Genomic DNA, 16,870 nt, shown 5'->3' with positions numbered 1-16,870 from the left:
GGCTCGAACCAGCGACCTTCTTGCTGTGAGGCGACAGCACTACCTATTGGCTACTGCTTTGCCCTATTTGTTTTGTTATAAAACATTTATATGCATATGTTTTGTTTTATAGGGCTGTCGCTATAGCATATTTCTGATTAAAGTAATATAACATGCAATGCTTTTTAAATCTGTGTAAGAATGCAATTTACGTCAGTGTAACATTTTTTGTGTGTAACATGCATTGTTTAAGATTGATTACAGACACCATTTTCAACTAAAAACTGAACTTTTTTTTTTTTTAATGTGTTTTGGATATTCATTTACACAACAACAACATTAAGCAATGGCTGAGCTGCAGGAGCATAGTGCTTCTTTATAGAGTTTCATAACCAACAGCATGCATGAGATGCCTAGTACTGCCGTTTTAGTTGTTTTCATGAATCCATAAACAAGAATTATTCTGGCAATGCAAAACTTTTCAAAAGTGCAAAGGAAAACACTTTAGCACGTTGTTGTTATGTAATGATACAACAAAAAGTTACTGGTGCTTATTTTGCTATTATTAATACCATTATCATTATTTAACTTTTGTAGGATGTGATGCATCAGGGAGGGTAAACTGGTTAGCTCAAGAAATGATTTATCTCTACAACATCTTTATAGAGGGCTGTATTAAAAACATGCGATTCATCATAAAAATAATTGAAAGTGTTTTCAACAAAGACTTCATGCTACTGAGGTCTTCTCGGCCCCCCTGTTGTGTCTCTTAAAGCATCAACAGAGACCACTGTTAAAGCGGTCCAACGGGGCCACAGCGAGACATCTGGAGGAGCAGGCGATGAATATGAATGTTTGCATGAGAGCTCAGACCCTGAGCAGGGGTGCGCTGCTCTCCCAGTGCAAGTGTTGTCTTAATTAAAGTGGGGATGATGTCGCCGTCGCCCCCCTCCTGTCAACTCACCTCCTCTATGGCCCTTCCTCCACCTCCCATGTGGCTCCTGACACCCCAAGAAACATCATTATCTGTGCTTCTTTTGTTTGGCTCAGGCAACAGGAGTCACTTTCACTAATGACCATTTTTTAGCTTTTCTGTTTTTATCTTGCTTTTCTTTTCTTTTTTTTTTTCTTTTTTTTTTTTTTGCAGAAATCCAAGATCAATAGTCTAGGGGATAAAATAAGTTGTCACTGTTGCCAAAACAACAGACTGATACCAGAGCAAACATGTTTACAAAATATTCATTTTCATGTAGTTGGGTAGTCATGAATTCAAGAATTGTGTTTTTTTTTTTTCGGTGTTAGAACAAAGAAATCAGATATTTCAAATTGCAGATATTTCAAATTGCGATTTAATTTTGTAGTCAAGCTTCAGCTGAATATTCTGTATTAGCTTCTTACTGATAAAATGCAATGAGTTTTAGATAAAAAAGGAACTGAAAAGATATTAACTTAATTAAACATTTATTCTAATTTATTTTTAATTATACAGAATTGAAACACCTTTATTTTTCTCTAGAGCAAATACAAAAAATGACCTTACCTTTCTGTGAACAAGTTCTACTCAAATTCGGAAGATAATGTAGCTTATTATAAAAACAAAACAAAAAAATATTGTAAAAAAAAAGAACACTCAGCAAACTAACATGGCTGAAACAACTCTGAAATTGTACTTTGCTCTTGCTTGCTACTATTGTCACAGGCGATACTTTCAGTTGACTTTTTAGCAAGACACTAATCACTCAATTGTGCTCACTCAATGGGCTAGTAAGACTATTACACACCGACAACAGTCACGCATTTGTTTTGGGCGATGGGAATTAAATAATACATATATATATATTTTATATCACAGCCACTTGCAAATTGCGATTGTGATTCGATTTTAATTAATCACTCAGCCCTAATAAAAATTAAACAAGCCAATAATTGTTATTTTTATCACTCAATATTAAAAGTGTGACAAGACACTCCAAGATACAAGATGAGGCATGAGATTGGGTTTACGAGAACGAGACAAGATTTTTATACTTTTATTTTGAATCCTCAATGTTGAAATATATAAATGAAAAAAAAAATAATAATCAACTGAAAAAAGAATCAAAAAATGCAAAAATATTTAGGTGCTTTTTTAAATCAGATTGTAATGAATGTTATTTTACTTCTTTTTGAATGAATTATATGCAGTAAAGGACATCCAAACACTGCAAAGTATTTTGCTAACATATCAATGGAAAATAGTGTTTATATATAATTTTAAATATCAGCAAAATATGTGCTAATGCATGAAAAAAAATTACAAAATGCAAAACAATTTAGGTGTTTTTTTAATAAACATGCAATTAATGTTATTTTACTTCTATTTTAATAAATTATGAAATAAAGGATGAAATATTTAGCTATAAACTGTACTGACTGGACAAACTCTGAGCTACTGGATGAGAGTAAGGACTGATAAGAGAGAGCTGTTTTAATGGAATTTGAGACCGCATGACAAATGAAAAGAAAACCTCCTTTTTTTTGTACAGCAAAAAAAGATGACGATGATGATTTTGTCATAGCCCAAGATCTCGTCATACCCCTGCTAAATATATTCAGCCAATACAGTCTTGTCAAGACACCTGCACACACACACACACACACAGACACAGAAAGTGCTCATTATTATTGATTGTAGTGATTGTAATACCACTATTAATAATCAAACTAAACTTTTAAGAATTTTACTTCACAAAATGTCAGTGTAGACTTATCAAGGCATTTACAGATTTAAAAAAATATATATATATATATATTTAATAGTTTTATATTTGGTTTGTTTATTTACTCCAAATTAGGTTAGCTCTATTTCATTTATTTTTTATATTTTAATGAAAACAAATGCAAATATGTAATTTGTAATCTGGATGGAGGTGAGCTTTGTAAATCTCTTCGATTATTTCAGCCTTAAGCAGGTCGGAGGCTAATCCATACATGCACACATACACACTCCTATCACGACCAGACCATACCTCCAGGGACTGAAGATAGAAACATGAAGATGATGAAAAGAATGAGGTACATCAAAATTACGATACCGTGCCATCAAATAAACCAAGCCCTCATCATCTGCTCAGCATGATGCCTCTTGCCATCCAAGAGCTTTGATAACATCATTTGATCTGAAAACATCCAGGGCTGTCAATCATTCCAAAGCCTGAGATGTACTGTAGGAAAGATTTATGCTCACTCGTCAAGTCCAGTCATTTTTATGTCTGTAGTTCTTAATACAATGTATACAGTGTGTCAAAGCAGCTTTACAGAGAAAACAGGCAGCAATTGAAAATCAGGTAGAGAGAGTATGACATTTCATCAGTGTGAAACAAGTACATCAAGCACTATTAGATTCCACAGAATACTGATTCTAGTTAGTCCATTGATCATTTATTCCAGTTCAATTAGAGCTGGGTGATTTAATTAATGCTATTTTAGTGTGCATATTGTCAGTAAAGCTGATTCTAGTAAACCTCCAGCATGTGTATTCAGATGGAGCAGAGTTTACTACACAAAGTACACTGATAGGCTACGGAAAAAAAATAAAAATAATAATAAAAAATTGAATTCGGTTTAATTGGTCGATAATGACATTGAGGTAATTGTTTTGCGATAACACACTCTATAGAATACACAAGATATGTCACTCATATAGTTTTGTTTGGGAAAAAAGTAATGGTCAATATGGTGAATGAAGACCCACCTTCTGGTACAGGAGCCAATCATGGGTCGCTATAGACTGACGATTCTCTGGGGGAGGGGCTCGGACCAGACATGAGTTTCTGCAGATTTTGTGTGATTTGAACATTTAGAAATGAAACAAAAAGACGGTTGTTGTTTATTTTTTATTGGTGATTCCTAATATGAAATTTAATCTTAAGCTTGTCAACAGTGGCTTAGCGGTGGCCCCCCGCAGGAAATATAGACCTGGTGGGGGGGGTTAGGGGGTTTTCCAAACTACAGTATACCTTGAAAACGAATGTCGTCCCATGCCTATGTTAAACAATGAGATTCACTGCCGACCCCTAAATAAGCTTACTCGGATGTGACTGCAACAGGCACCACCTGCAAATAGAGGAGAAAAAGTAAGCTTTCATGAGTTTTTAAAAACTCTCCGCTATTATGCTTGGATAAACAGAAAAGGACATGGACAAACATAGGCAGCATTTTCAGAACATTTATTATCTTAAATTGATTTGTATATCATCTTATTCGAATGGTACAAATAGTTTATGAACATATAATAATATACCAAAATATTGCCTTTTTTCCAAGACATTTCATAAGCCTTTAATTATTATTTTTTCCTGTGTTAGAACAAAAAAATCCAGAATTTGTTAAATAATATTATGTATACAATATTGTACATGTATAATTGTAACACTAGGAGTCGGTTGACAACAAAGGTGAAGTTCCAAACGCAATTTATCAACAGCTTCGTCAGGCGGCACACAATATCATGAGGGTAATCCAATAGCGTAGTCCTGGTCCGTGCAGGCAACAAACAGGATAAACAAAGAAACAAGGCACGATTCGACTAGGCAAAGAAAGCACTTTGCAATGTTACTGGTAAACATATAAGACTCAGCAATGTGTGTGGGTGAGACATGCATATATAGTCCATGTAATCAGTCTATGATTCATTTCTAGCTATGTGTGTGCAATCAGGGAAAGAACTGGAACTGGTGTGTGTGTGTGAGGTGCATGATGGGATTTGAAGTTCAGTTCTGCGACAGATTTGTAGTTCTCCAGCGTTCATCAGCTGCTAGATAGCTGGTGATAGTGACAATAATATTTAAAATATTGGATGTACTTTTGGGAGAAAAAAAAAACATTTACAATAACAAAAAGAATTCGCTGACATAGAATTTGTACAAAAATGCACAAGTTGGCAATGTATATATATTTGTTATTTTCCTTCAGATGCTGTTGCTTGAGATTTGATGTGCACATCTTGTCAGACACATCTTGCATTACTAAAGTCAACAATTGTTCAATTAAATGTTTGTTAAACTAAACAATAATTGATATTGGTAGCTTGTGGAAATTGACAACCCTAATGCATACATAAAGAGAAAGGACAACAGGATGATGCAGAAATGATGTGAACTTTGGGGGGAGAAATGAGCCTATATGGAGGCAGTCTGGGAAATGGCAGGAAACAGGGACTGTGAAGTATCATATGGAAACATCTGTTCTGAGGAAATCCCAGCACCGCCACCAGCTTAAACATAAACATACATACAAATACCCTTCAGTTCTCATCCTGGCCTTCCACCGAGACTGGTAGGAAAGGACGGTCCGTGCCAACTGTCTTCCTGTGCTGCGCCCTTATTGCACATTCCCGGTCAATGAGATGATGGATGGGACGGGGCAGAGGCAGCTTAAATACACGTCTGAAATAATATTTTCTCATCTGATAACCCTGAATACACAACAAGGCAAGCCGTTCAGACTCCCATGATATCTTTGGATTGTAAAATGTGTTTATGAGAATATAAAGACAAGTATGGAATGTGGACAGACATTCAGCTGTCATGCTACTAAAGAATATCATGAGCTTAATGTTTTCAGATTGGCAGTAAAAATAGCGATTGATTTCAGCTGTTGTCATTTAGATGGCTTGTATGCTGTCTAGTCACCAGAGATGATACAAGATACATCGGCCAGTTGTTGGATGATAATAGATATTTATTTGGGATTTTTATTTGTTTTATAATGAGAGCTTTAAATTTGAAATATTTCATAAATCTTTACATGAATATATACTGTTAAGCTCTAACTTTTGCATACCCCATGCTGTATAATCATATTGGTGGTATGCTTTTTTGGGGTTTCTATACATTGTAACTCCCTTGGATGTGGGAATGAAAGTGAAGGTGGACTCAGAGAACAATACATGTTTCAGAAAGTCCACAGCTCAAGATTTTCAATGCTGGCACCATCGTTTTATCCATCGTTCTATCTTTCTATCATTTTATCTTTCTATCGTTCTATCATTGTATCCATTTATCATTGTATCATTGTATCCATTTATCTATCTATCTATCTATCTATCTATCTATCTATCTATCTGTCTGTCTGTCTGTCTGTCTGTCTGTCTGTCTGTCTGTCTGTCTGTCTGTCTGTCTGTCTGTCTATCTATCTATCTATCTATCTATCTATCTATTGTAGAGCATCTCTGCTGACCCCTAAATAAGCAACAAAAATGCGACAGCAGCAGGCACCATCTACAAATAGAGGAGAAAGAAGCAAGCTTTCATACATTTTTTTTTTTTTAAACTCTCCGCTATTATGATTGAAGACACAGAAAAGGACATGGACAATCATGGACAGCGTTTTCAGTTAATAATAATAAATTATGTTAAATAATATTAGGTACATTGTGTATACAATATTGTACATGTATAGTTGTAACACTAGGAGTTGGATGACAATGAAGGCAAGGATCCAAACGCAGTTTTTTAACAGCTTTGTCAGGCTGGCAATGGTCGAACAGAAACAAACGGTATCATGAGGGTAATCAAATAGAATAGTAGTTATTACAGGCAGATGATCGTATATGCAGCAAACAGGATAAACGATAAAAGGCACGATATGACACTAGAAAACAGAAACAAAGAAAACACTTTGCAATGCAACAGGTAAACATACAAGACTCAGCAATGTGTGTGGGTGAGAGATCTATCTATCTGTCTGTCTGTCTGTCTGTTTGCTGAATATGCATTAAGAAGTGCACTGGCAGCATTCACATTCCTCAGTCACTCAACTAAAATTGGAGAGCTGATGCAAAATAGCAGACAAAGTTGAATTAAACTTATGGAAATGTCCAATAAAATTGGTCCAGTGTTTAAATAAGAGCATCCTGTAGTGCAGCTAATTGTAGGTTTCCCCATTAGGAAATGAAATTAGATCATAGTTCCCCTCATGTAAATAAGGAACGCTGCCCATGGCATGGTTCGAGATTCTTCTAATTGCCACTTATGTTTGGTTGGCTGAGTGGCACCACAGTGATGGACATGCCCTATGCCAGGTCTGCATTGCCCTATTGTCAGCTATGTTGTCATAAAAGGCAACCTTTATATTAATGAGATACCAAGAGTCCAGTGTCATTTTGCATCAGTCACCTTAGCCTGGTAAACAAGGCAAAAAGAAATGTTCAGTCTGTAGATTTGTTTGCTTGGCATTCGCCCCACTTATTAATGGAGAAACAGCTCCAACGATTGCCCTGATTATGCCTTTGTCTTCATGCATGCTGTATGCCAAAGTTCACTGAAATTGTTTTGAATCCTTTGAAATCCAATTATCCAGCAATATCAGCAGTGAAAAGAAAACCTTTTTTTCTCTTTCTTTTGACGCATTAACAATTATTTGAATGACTTGGAATTGTTGCAATTTGCATAATTATCAGACCCCATTCATGATGCCTTTCAGGTGGAGTGAGTAATGAAATCGTCTTCTGCAGACTGAAGTCACCATGCATATACACACAGCACAGCAGCAACAAAGAACAGCCCACTTTTGAATATTCAATGATGCGGTGCTTAATATACATGAGTGGGTGTGCATAAGTAGTGGATTGTTGCCGGTGTTAGCAGACAGATCCAGTGGGGAGAACAGACTTCATGCACACACACTCACTCTGAATGAAAATGTACACTGGAGAGATTCTTGCAGAATAAAGCAACTGGGACACATTGAAGGAGGAGGAGGAGAAGGAAGAGAAAAGTCAAGGTGTTTGGTCAAGCCGGCAGCCACATGTGAAAGTGCAAGAACGAGAGAGTAAGAGAGAGAGCTAGAGAGAGACGGACAGAGGAAGGGCGTGCATTGAGTTCTGCTCTCCTCCAAGAGAAAGACTAGATGGTCAGATCTGTCCATGATGGGGTGCAGAGTATGTACTCTACAGAAGCCTCAAGAGCAGTACAAACTCCTGTATGAAGTATGCCAGGTAAACTACTGCTTTTATTTTCTTACAGAAAGCCGTTAATGCAGTTAAATGAATCAAAAGTGGTTAAAACTTAAGTGTTTCATGCATGAATCCATGTCTTACTACTGTTGAGTTATTGTGAAGCTTTTTGGACATGTTTGTGCGATCTTATTTGTCTTTTCAGACAGAATGCTGTACTTTTGGAGTTGTGACAGTTGTGCTCCTGGTCTGTTGTATTAAGCTATGAGACTTTGGTTTAAGTGGGTTTGATCGAATGTGACAGACAGGTTAGGAATTGCCATGTTGCTTTTGTAATTTGCTTTCTGAGGCTGATGGTCATTGTTATTTGTTCATGGCTAATTGTGTATTTGGCATGGTTAAATTGGAGCAAAATGGAAAATAGAAAATAGCACTGTTGCTTCAATAATGCATAATAGATGTATGTATTTGATGTAATAACTTTGGAAAGTTATATTTAAGGTTTTATTCACTCTTAACTCTTTGACAATAATGGCATACACACTCAGCATTGTTGGTTTACAAAACCAATCAAACAAACATAATCCTCTTGCAATACTACACTTGATTTTGGTTTTATTGTAAAAAAAAAAAAACAAAACAACAAAAAACATGTTAAATGAGAATATTTAAAGGCATACTTCAAAAATGAAGGTGATTTAGTATTTCAAATATTTTTTATTTAGAATGTTTTTTAAATAAATTGGTCTCACACTTCATTTTTTCAGATTTTTTTAGTATTAAATTTTTTTTTAGTATATGTAGTAATTTTGGTACTTTTACTATAAACCGACATATCAACCGTTTGGTAGAGGCTGATATTTTAGTTATTATAACGTGTAAAAAAAAATGTATTGTCCATTGTCAATCAGTGTAACAGACATACACTGTTGAAGTCTGAAGAATAGACTGTGTAATAATAATGAATTATTAGCCCCCCTCAATTATCCCCCCCAACACCCCCCCCCCCTGTTTATTTTTTTCCGCCAATTTCTATTTAACGGAGAGATGTTTTCAACACATTTCTTAACGTAACATTTTTAATAACTCATTTCTAACAACTGATTTATTTTATCTTTGCCATGATGACCGTACATAATATTTGACTAGATATTTTTCAAGACGCTTCTATACAGCTTAAAGGCTCAACTAGGTTAATTAGGTTAACTAGGCAAGGTTAGGGTAATCAGGCAAGTTATTGTATAATGATGGTTTGTTCTGTAGACTATCGAGAAAAATATATAGCGTAAAGGGGCTAATAATTTTGACCTTAAAATGTTTTTAGAAATTAAATAAATACATTAAATAAAACAAATAAGACTTTCTCCATTATTAGACATACTGTGAAAATTCCCTTGCTCTGTTGAACATCATTTGGGAAATATTTAAAAAGGGAAAAAGGGCTAATAATTCTGACTTCAACTGTATATTAATATCGTACATATTAAAATATAAACTAATAATGGATTATTTTTTATATCATAATGTATAAACAATATATTAAAATAATATTTTGTATTTTAATATATAATGTATTTTAGATCTGTCCACTGTATCTATTAATTATTTTTTAGATATTTATTTTATTAATTTTTTTCCTTCTCGCTGACAAACTTGTGGTTTGATAAATATTTTTTAAAATATCTTTTAATTCATATATTGAGCATTCTTTGTAATTCTTAAATAAGAGTATTAAGAGTAATAAGAGCATCACACTATTATTGATCTACATATTCCTGACAATATTTTGTTTTGTAAGTTGTTACACTGAATGACATTTCATCAGGTGTAAATCACAGTAAAATTGTATGGTGCTCATTTTTTCATGCTCAGAATATTTTTTTATTATTATTATTTTGAACAATTTAATCAAAATGAAATTAAAGCTCAATGTGTGTGTCTGTCTCTTCGACAGGCATTTTGCTTTCAGATATTTGCAGCTCAGATAATTCTGAACTGCCATGCCATCCAGCATGTATGAACCACCATGTCCTCGTGAGCGGTGCATCGCTGTTTGACATTGTTGTCAGCTCTGATTTAATTTCCTGTGGGTTTTGTAATCCTGACGCTCGCGGCTTTAGGATGTCTGACACAATAACGCAGGGAAAGCTGTAGATAAAAACCAGCAGGGGGCCTCTGAGAACACATGCTCACACACACACATCCATGCAAATGTGCACACGTTATCACAGAAATTGACAGTTATCAACAAACTGTAACCCGAATTATCCCTTATTTGTTCCAGAGTGAAGGCTTCTTGTTGATTTGAAAAGCTCACAAACTAAAAGATGCTAATTTATTCAATTCCTGATAAAAAAACGAGCCTATTTTTTTGTGGATTCCAGGCACAGTGAGACCACACTGTTAGCCAGCCAGGGGATGCATACTTGGGTTTGTATGGAGTATGTGTGTGTGTGTGTGTGTGTGTGTGTGTGTGTGTGTGTGTGTGTGTGTGTGTAGGAAGCTTTCAGTAAACCTAATGAGTGACCACTTCGTCTAGTCTTTTCACTATATTCCGTAGTGGCTGTTTCTCTGCATTAGCTGTTGATGACAGAGCAGTCGCTATTGTGAAAGACTCCGCTTTGATCGTACACACTGTGTGAAAGCGGGACTAAAAGCTTTCTCTCCTGCGAAGGGTCGAGCTTATATTTTTGTGTGTGTGCACTATAACAGTAAATGGTCTCTGTTTGTTAACAACCCAACAGCCGATGTTGGGCTTCAAAGGAAGCGTCAGCCTTTTCAAATCACTCCCTATTGGGGAAAAAAACGAATGAAGCAAGAAAAAAAAGAGACAAAGACTTATTGGAGGCATCAGATGAGGTCTTTATCTAAACAAGTCCTCCATGCGAATGCATCTGTCATGCTGCTGTCAATTACTTTTGACTGACAGGCTGTTAGTAAAGAGTTTTTGCTAGTAACTCGATGTTGGGTTACTACATGCTTGAGGAAAAAAAAACAATTGTTTTACATCCAATGGGCGTTCTTCACTCCTTATGTGATATTGATATGTCGTCTAAGAAGCTTAGAAACTGCTATTTTTTGTGTTGGGTGTTGAATGCCAAAGCTTTTATTAAAAAAAAAATAAATTTAAAAAAAAAAAAAAATATATATATATATATATATATATATATATATATATATATATATATATATATAAATCACAACAACAAAATAGAACATAAAGTACAGATGAAAAAGTGACAGCTACTGTATATTTTGGGTGGAGTTAGGGTGGGTCTTTCTTTCATCGAAATTAGATCACACAGTTTTTAAAAGCTAAAGCAGTCACATTTCCCATAGTCAACTGTATGCTTTCTTTTGTGTATGACCTTTTATACTAATTGTTTTGTATGGGAAATCTCAATATTCAGGATTATTTAAGGTGAAATGAGTTAGTGACTATGTTTACATGGACATCAGTAATCAAATTATTTGCCTTAATCTGAATAAAACAATAATATGATGAAGGTGTTTACATGAGTTGCTTTTTGAATGTTTTCCACATTTTAGCAATCGATAAACGTCATTGTGTAACCGCATTACCTACATTTCCTACAGAGTTTCATGTAATTTCGGGTGTTTTGTTTTTAATTTGTCGACTTTAACTACTGTTTTTCACTTTCATTCAGAAACATTTCATGCATGCCCCCCATGAAAAACGAGATAATGGATGTGAGTATGAACTGCTGGAAGAGTGTTTTAATGTTTATTTTAATGGAATTTGATACCGCATGCCATATGGGAAAAAACCTCCGTGTTTTGCGATACATGTGTCTATGGTCCTTCACTAAAACAGTAGGTGCAGAGAATAGTGTCAAACAGCCGTGTGTGTATAGACTATCCTGTTGCAAAATGTAGTGAAAATCCTACACGACAGTAATAGTTTGATTTTGATGTTTACATGTCTGTACTGCACTTTAGTAATTTGACTAAAATCGCCATACTCCACGTTGTAATTTTATTTTTGTTTAGTCCGATTATGACCTTAATCAGATTAATCAAAAATCACTGTTTACATGGTAGACTCTTAATCAGAGTGTTGTCTTAGTCGCATTAAAATTATTGATTATTGGTGTCCATTTGAACATACTCATTGATTGATTCTGTGATCACCACAGACTAAGCTGCGTCTGAATTGAAGGGGCTAATAATTTTGTCCTTAAAATGTTTTTTAAAAAATTCAAAACTGCTTTTATTCTGAAATACAACAAATAAGACTTCAGGCATACTGTGAAAATGTCCTTGCTCTGTTAAACATCATTTAGAAAAAAGAAGAAAAAAAAATCTTAGGGGGGCTAATAATTTTGACTTCAAATATATATTGCAAATTTCACCAGATGACTTAAGATCTCTATTTGCAATTTATATTGTTGGATGGATTGAGATGATTCTGCAGTGAGTGCATAAAATCTATAAACCTTTTGGGGTCCCCTGACACGTTTTCATTGTGGTTATACATTGCAGTGAATTTCTGTATTTGCATGTTGTGAGTATTTTCGTGCATAACAATCTATAAATACAAGAAACCAAGAAAAAGAGACAATCAAAAAAATGTTTTATCGTTTTCCGAGTCTAACCGTATTCAAATACAGTAACTGAATGATAAAAAAAAGAAAATTCTATAAAATTGATCGTTGTTAAAGTCACAAATGGTACAATTTATTATGCCTGAATGCTTGTCAGGTCATTATACATTCACGGGCATCAATAACACATGCAAATGATGAGTTGAAATACAACTGAACATTGGATATGCTGCGATGTGACTATTGCGAATTATCATGTTGCGATATCGATGCTGAGATGATATATTGTGCAGCCCTACTATATAGCATTGTTTCCCAACCCTGTTCCTGGAGGCACACCAACAATATATATTTTTGGATGTCTCCCTTCTTTATCTGACCCATTAACTTCAGGTTTCGGAGTCTCTTCTTATGTGCTGCTGTGTTGATTCAGATGTGTTTGATTGGGGAGAGGTTGAAAATATGTATTGTTAATGTGCATTCAGGAACAGGGTTGGGAAACACTGCTATATAGGCATATTGACAAAATCAGAAAACATGACTGGGAATTGTATTGTTCACCTACACTGCGAATTTGTACCCCACAGACAGATAATGGAGCCTTTGTGATGAGCGATGGCTTAGACTCTGGAGAAGTATGTGGCAGAAAGGTTGTTGTTTCGTGTGGTAATGTTGAGAGTGCTCTTGGCTGGCGTCGGGTCACTCATAATTAAGGCCTGTGAGTGGCGGCAGGATGTCGCTGGACTTTAATGAATTGACTGAAAGATTCTTTTGAAGTGTGAAAGTGATCTGTAGACTTTACCAGGCGCCCGCTCATTCATGTGTCCACCTCTATAAGCATGTGCATTGACACGTGTGGTGTAAAGCGCGACATGGAATTGCATTATTGCAGTGAATTGATATCGGTCTTGGGGATTTAAACAGCTTTTCTGAAGAATCGACTTTATTACTAGATATTTGGAGGTCTGTGAGAGTAAGAACGGGTCATTGGATGGCATATACAGAGGATCAGGCTTCTGACTGGGCCCGTCCCCAGATAATACACACAGATCCTCTTCATTAGGCTGTCTGGCACTACCTCTACCCTCTTTGTTGTCCCTCTCTTTCTGTCTTAGAACTCCTCTGAGAGGGATACAGACGGATGAACACACACACCTAAAGAGAGATTTAGGGACACAGAAATGTTTTCACGGGTTCATGTGCTCTAGGAGGCACTCTATAGACTCTACAACTCTACTGTAATTTAAGCAGAAAGTTACATCTGAGCAATTCCAGCATCATAGATGTGACATTTGCAGTAAAAGCTCAAAACATAAATTCCCAAATGTTAGCATTATATTGAAACATCTGTTTTATATTTTACAAAACAGCTAACCACAGAGTTCTGGGATCAGAAAAATATCAATCTGTGAACATTTTTTATATTTTAAATGAGGAAAATAAACCCTAACCCTAACCCATGTCCTATGGATGTGACCAAAAAGGTCTACGAGTTTACAGTATACAACATACTGAATCACATGACTTAAACTGCTCAGCCCAAAAGAAATAATGCTAATCAAAAGGATAAGAGTTGTTTCTCCATAGAACAAAAATGATTTATTTTATTTGACATTTTTGTATGTATGAGGAAAAAAGCTTCGTTATGGATGTGATAGATGTAAAATTAGCACTTGTGTGACTTTGGTAAATCAAATATAATTGTTTGAAATTGACAGACATTTTTAAGTAGTTTTACAATCTTGTAAAATATAAGCCTACACAAAAAACCTACAAAGGGTTTTGCTATCTCGGTAAAAACATAACTTTTTCATGGCAAAGTTGACATTTGTGTGAAATTGCTCATCTATATGTATCCATAAATTATCTGTTACATTCTGTTACACTTACAACACATTTCTTTACATAATAACTTCTAATAGTATTTTCTATCTTTGCCATCAATATATTTACATAATATTTAATAGATATTTTTCAAGATACTAGTACTCAGCTCAAAGTGTATTGTAAAGGATTAACTAGGTTAATTAGGTCAACTTGGCAAAGATATTGACCTTAAATTAGTTTTTTTTTTTTAAATGTAACTTATTTTATTCTAGCCAAAATATAAGAAATAAGACTTTCTCCAGAAGAAAAAAATAGAAAATACTGTAAGAATTTCTTTTTCTAGTTGAAATATAGATTTTTCATGTATTAATATATATCAGAAATATTTATTGGATGTTAAATAATTTTGTAATAATTCATATGCAAAATCATCTAATATGTTTAATATGCAGAAATGGATAATAAAGTCATTACAAACCTCAAAAACAGTCTAGACGACTATTATATGTAGTGCAGTTATGCTTATTTATTGTTGAGGTCATGTTATATGGACATATTAAACATTTATGCATGTGCTCTAAATTATATTTATATATGGCACCAAGTGAATTGATATAAGACTAATATATAAGTCATTCAACACAATCTCATGGCAGTGTGTGATTTAGTGGCTAATATCTATGACTTACTACGATCTAATTCGTAAAATTTAGTACGCTTTGCTCATCACCCAATGACGGTTGGGTTTGGGGTGGGATTGGGTGCCATGCCTTCTTTTTAAAATCATACATTTTCATATTACCGAACTCAAAACATAAAATACTTATGTTTTCTTATGAGATCAGGCTGGGTCAACTTTGGACAGTGGTTTCTGTGTAATTGTTGTCATTATTGTCTATGTATGGCTTTGTTTCAATTCATGTTTTATCCAATTGAATGAAGTTTTTCTTGGGTTTTTACTGTGCACTGATTGGAAGAACAGTGTAGCCACAGTGCTTTTGTGTATTCTGGCAACATTTTCTAAAGTCCTATGCTTTAAAAAACAGCGGTTCAGTTGCCCTATTGATTTCAGTGATTTCAGTGTAGCAGCCTCTTTCAAGAAAACCACTCACAGGAAAAGAGAATTAGTCCCTGTGAAGCTACAGGTCGAAAGAAGGTGATTTTCCCCTTCAGTTCAGATAATTAGAAGCGAGCGGGGATGCAGTGAACATGCCTCGCCGTCCCTGAGTAAACTTGATCTCTCTCTGGCTGTGCTGAAGTCTGTGTTCAAAGCAGGAGAGGTTTGCACCATGTGGAGATCGTGTCTCCTTTGTCCCTGACGGGCCCATGTTGGCCGACTGCTGGAGACTGTGTTTGACAGCTACGTGCCTCCTAATCTCCACAGAAGTGGCCCATAATGGCCATGGCGCCTGTCTGCACCTCATGTAAGACCTTCTTTTTAATTAGAGTATCAAAACAGTCAGGCCGCTGAAGCTCTGTGTCAGATCAGATTTGTATTGGGTGTGTGCTAGCTAATGCATTTTTGTAGCTTTGCACAGTGTTTTCACATTCTTCCAAATGTTTTCAGAAATTGAATGCCCATCAAATTGAACAGTTCCATTGTCTTTTCTAAACTGCTTCCACTATGATAGTCTTCTTGCTGTTCTCCGCTTTTCCTAATTAGTCTTTACAGTGATGGCATGTCAAAACGAAACGCTTTGCTCTTTGCTATGGGGGAAATAGACAGTGTGGTCTAGTAAGTGGAATCTGGAACAGGTCTTTACACTGCAGCAGGTGGCTGACAGTCAGTCGGGAGATTCACTACTCTCCAGTCTGCATACAATACTACACAAAGCACAGGACTTGACAGACGTACAGTGACATGACGCAGATGGAGACAACTGGACACGTGAAATAAAAACATAACATGAAAATACTGACAGTGCCCAAGACAAAATATTGATTTACTATACATTGTAAAGACATAACATAAACTGTTTAAACTTCTAAACTTGTTAATGTAAAGACAAAACATATTGGGTATCAGGAAACCCATCGTCCATTCGAACGCAAGTTTAAAAACATGAAATAACTGCCTTGTTCTTCTAAGCTTTTAATGGCAGTGAATGGTGCTGGAAAGTATTAACTGCTTTTTCTGACACCAGTGAAAACAATTTACAAAGTTTTTAAAATTAAGTCATGGGTTTTAATACCAAAAATAAAATCCACTTTAGAAGGTGTTTATGAACCAACTTGAGTCATGTTGATGTTGATGGATGTGCTTTTTTAACTTGAAACTTTAAAATGTTGACCTCTGTTGACTGTATTACAAAGCTGTAAATAGCTAGAACAGTTATGGGATGATGTAAATGTTTAGGTGAAGTTTGGCTTGTAGTTTTCTTGTACTTTTTTTATTTTAAATTACTGAAACAAAATTAATCAAACAGATACTAATTAGTTGTGTTATTAAATATTTATACTTTGCCACTATCCTTCAATGCACTAGATTTGACATGTTTGTCTGCAAATGCAATGCAATGATTTAAAATATAATAAAATGTGGTAAGATCCCTTACACCCCGTT

General features: G+C 35.2%; 1 protein-coding gene across 5 annotated transcripts in view; it reads left to right on the top strand.

The window, feature by feature from the left end:
- Positions 1 to 16,870, top strand: part of pdzrn3b (PDZ domain containing RING finger 3b) — a 145,509-nt gene that overhangs the window by 103,709 nt on the left and 24,930 nt on the right. Inside the window, exon 1 of one of the 5 annotated variants that reach the window (XM_087254742.1) lies at positions 7,603 to 7,957. Within the exon in view, the coding sequence (XP_087110868.1) occupies positions 7,886 to 7,957 (72 nt within the window). The 5' untranslated portion in view covers positions 7,603 to 7,885. 5 annotated transcript variants of the gene reach the window in all.

Source organism: Danio rerio, chromosome 6 (assembly GCF_052040795.2).
Source record: "Danio rerio strain M-AB ecotype USA chromosome 6, GRCz13ab, whole genome shotgun sequence".
NCBI lineage: Eukaryota > Metazoa > Chordata > Actinopteri > Cypriniformes > Danionidae > Danio > Danio rerio.
The sequence above is the reverse complement of the archived record's forward strand: the minus strand, read 5'-3'. Positions and strand labels throughout refer to the sequence as shown.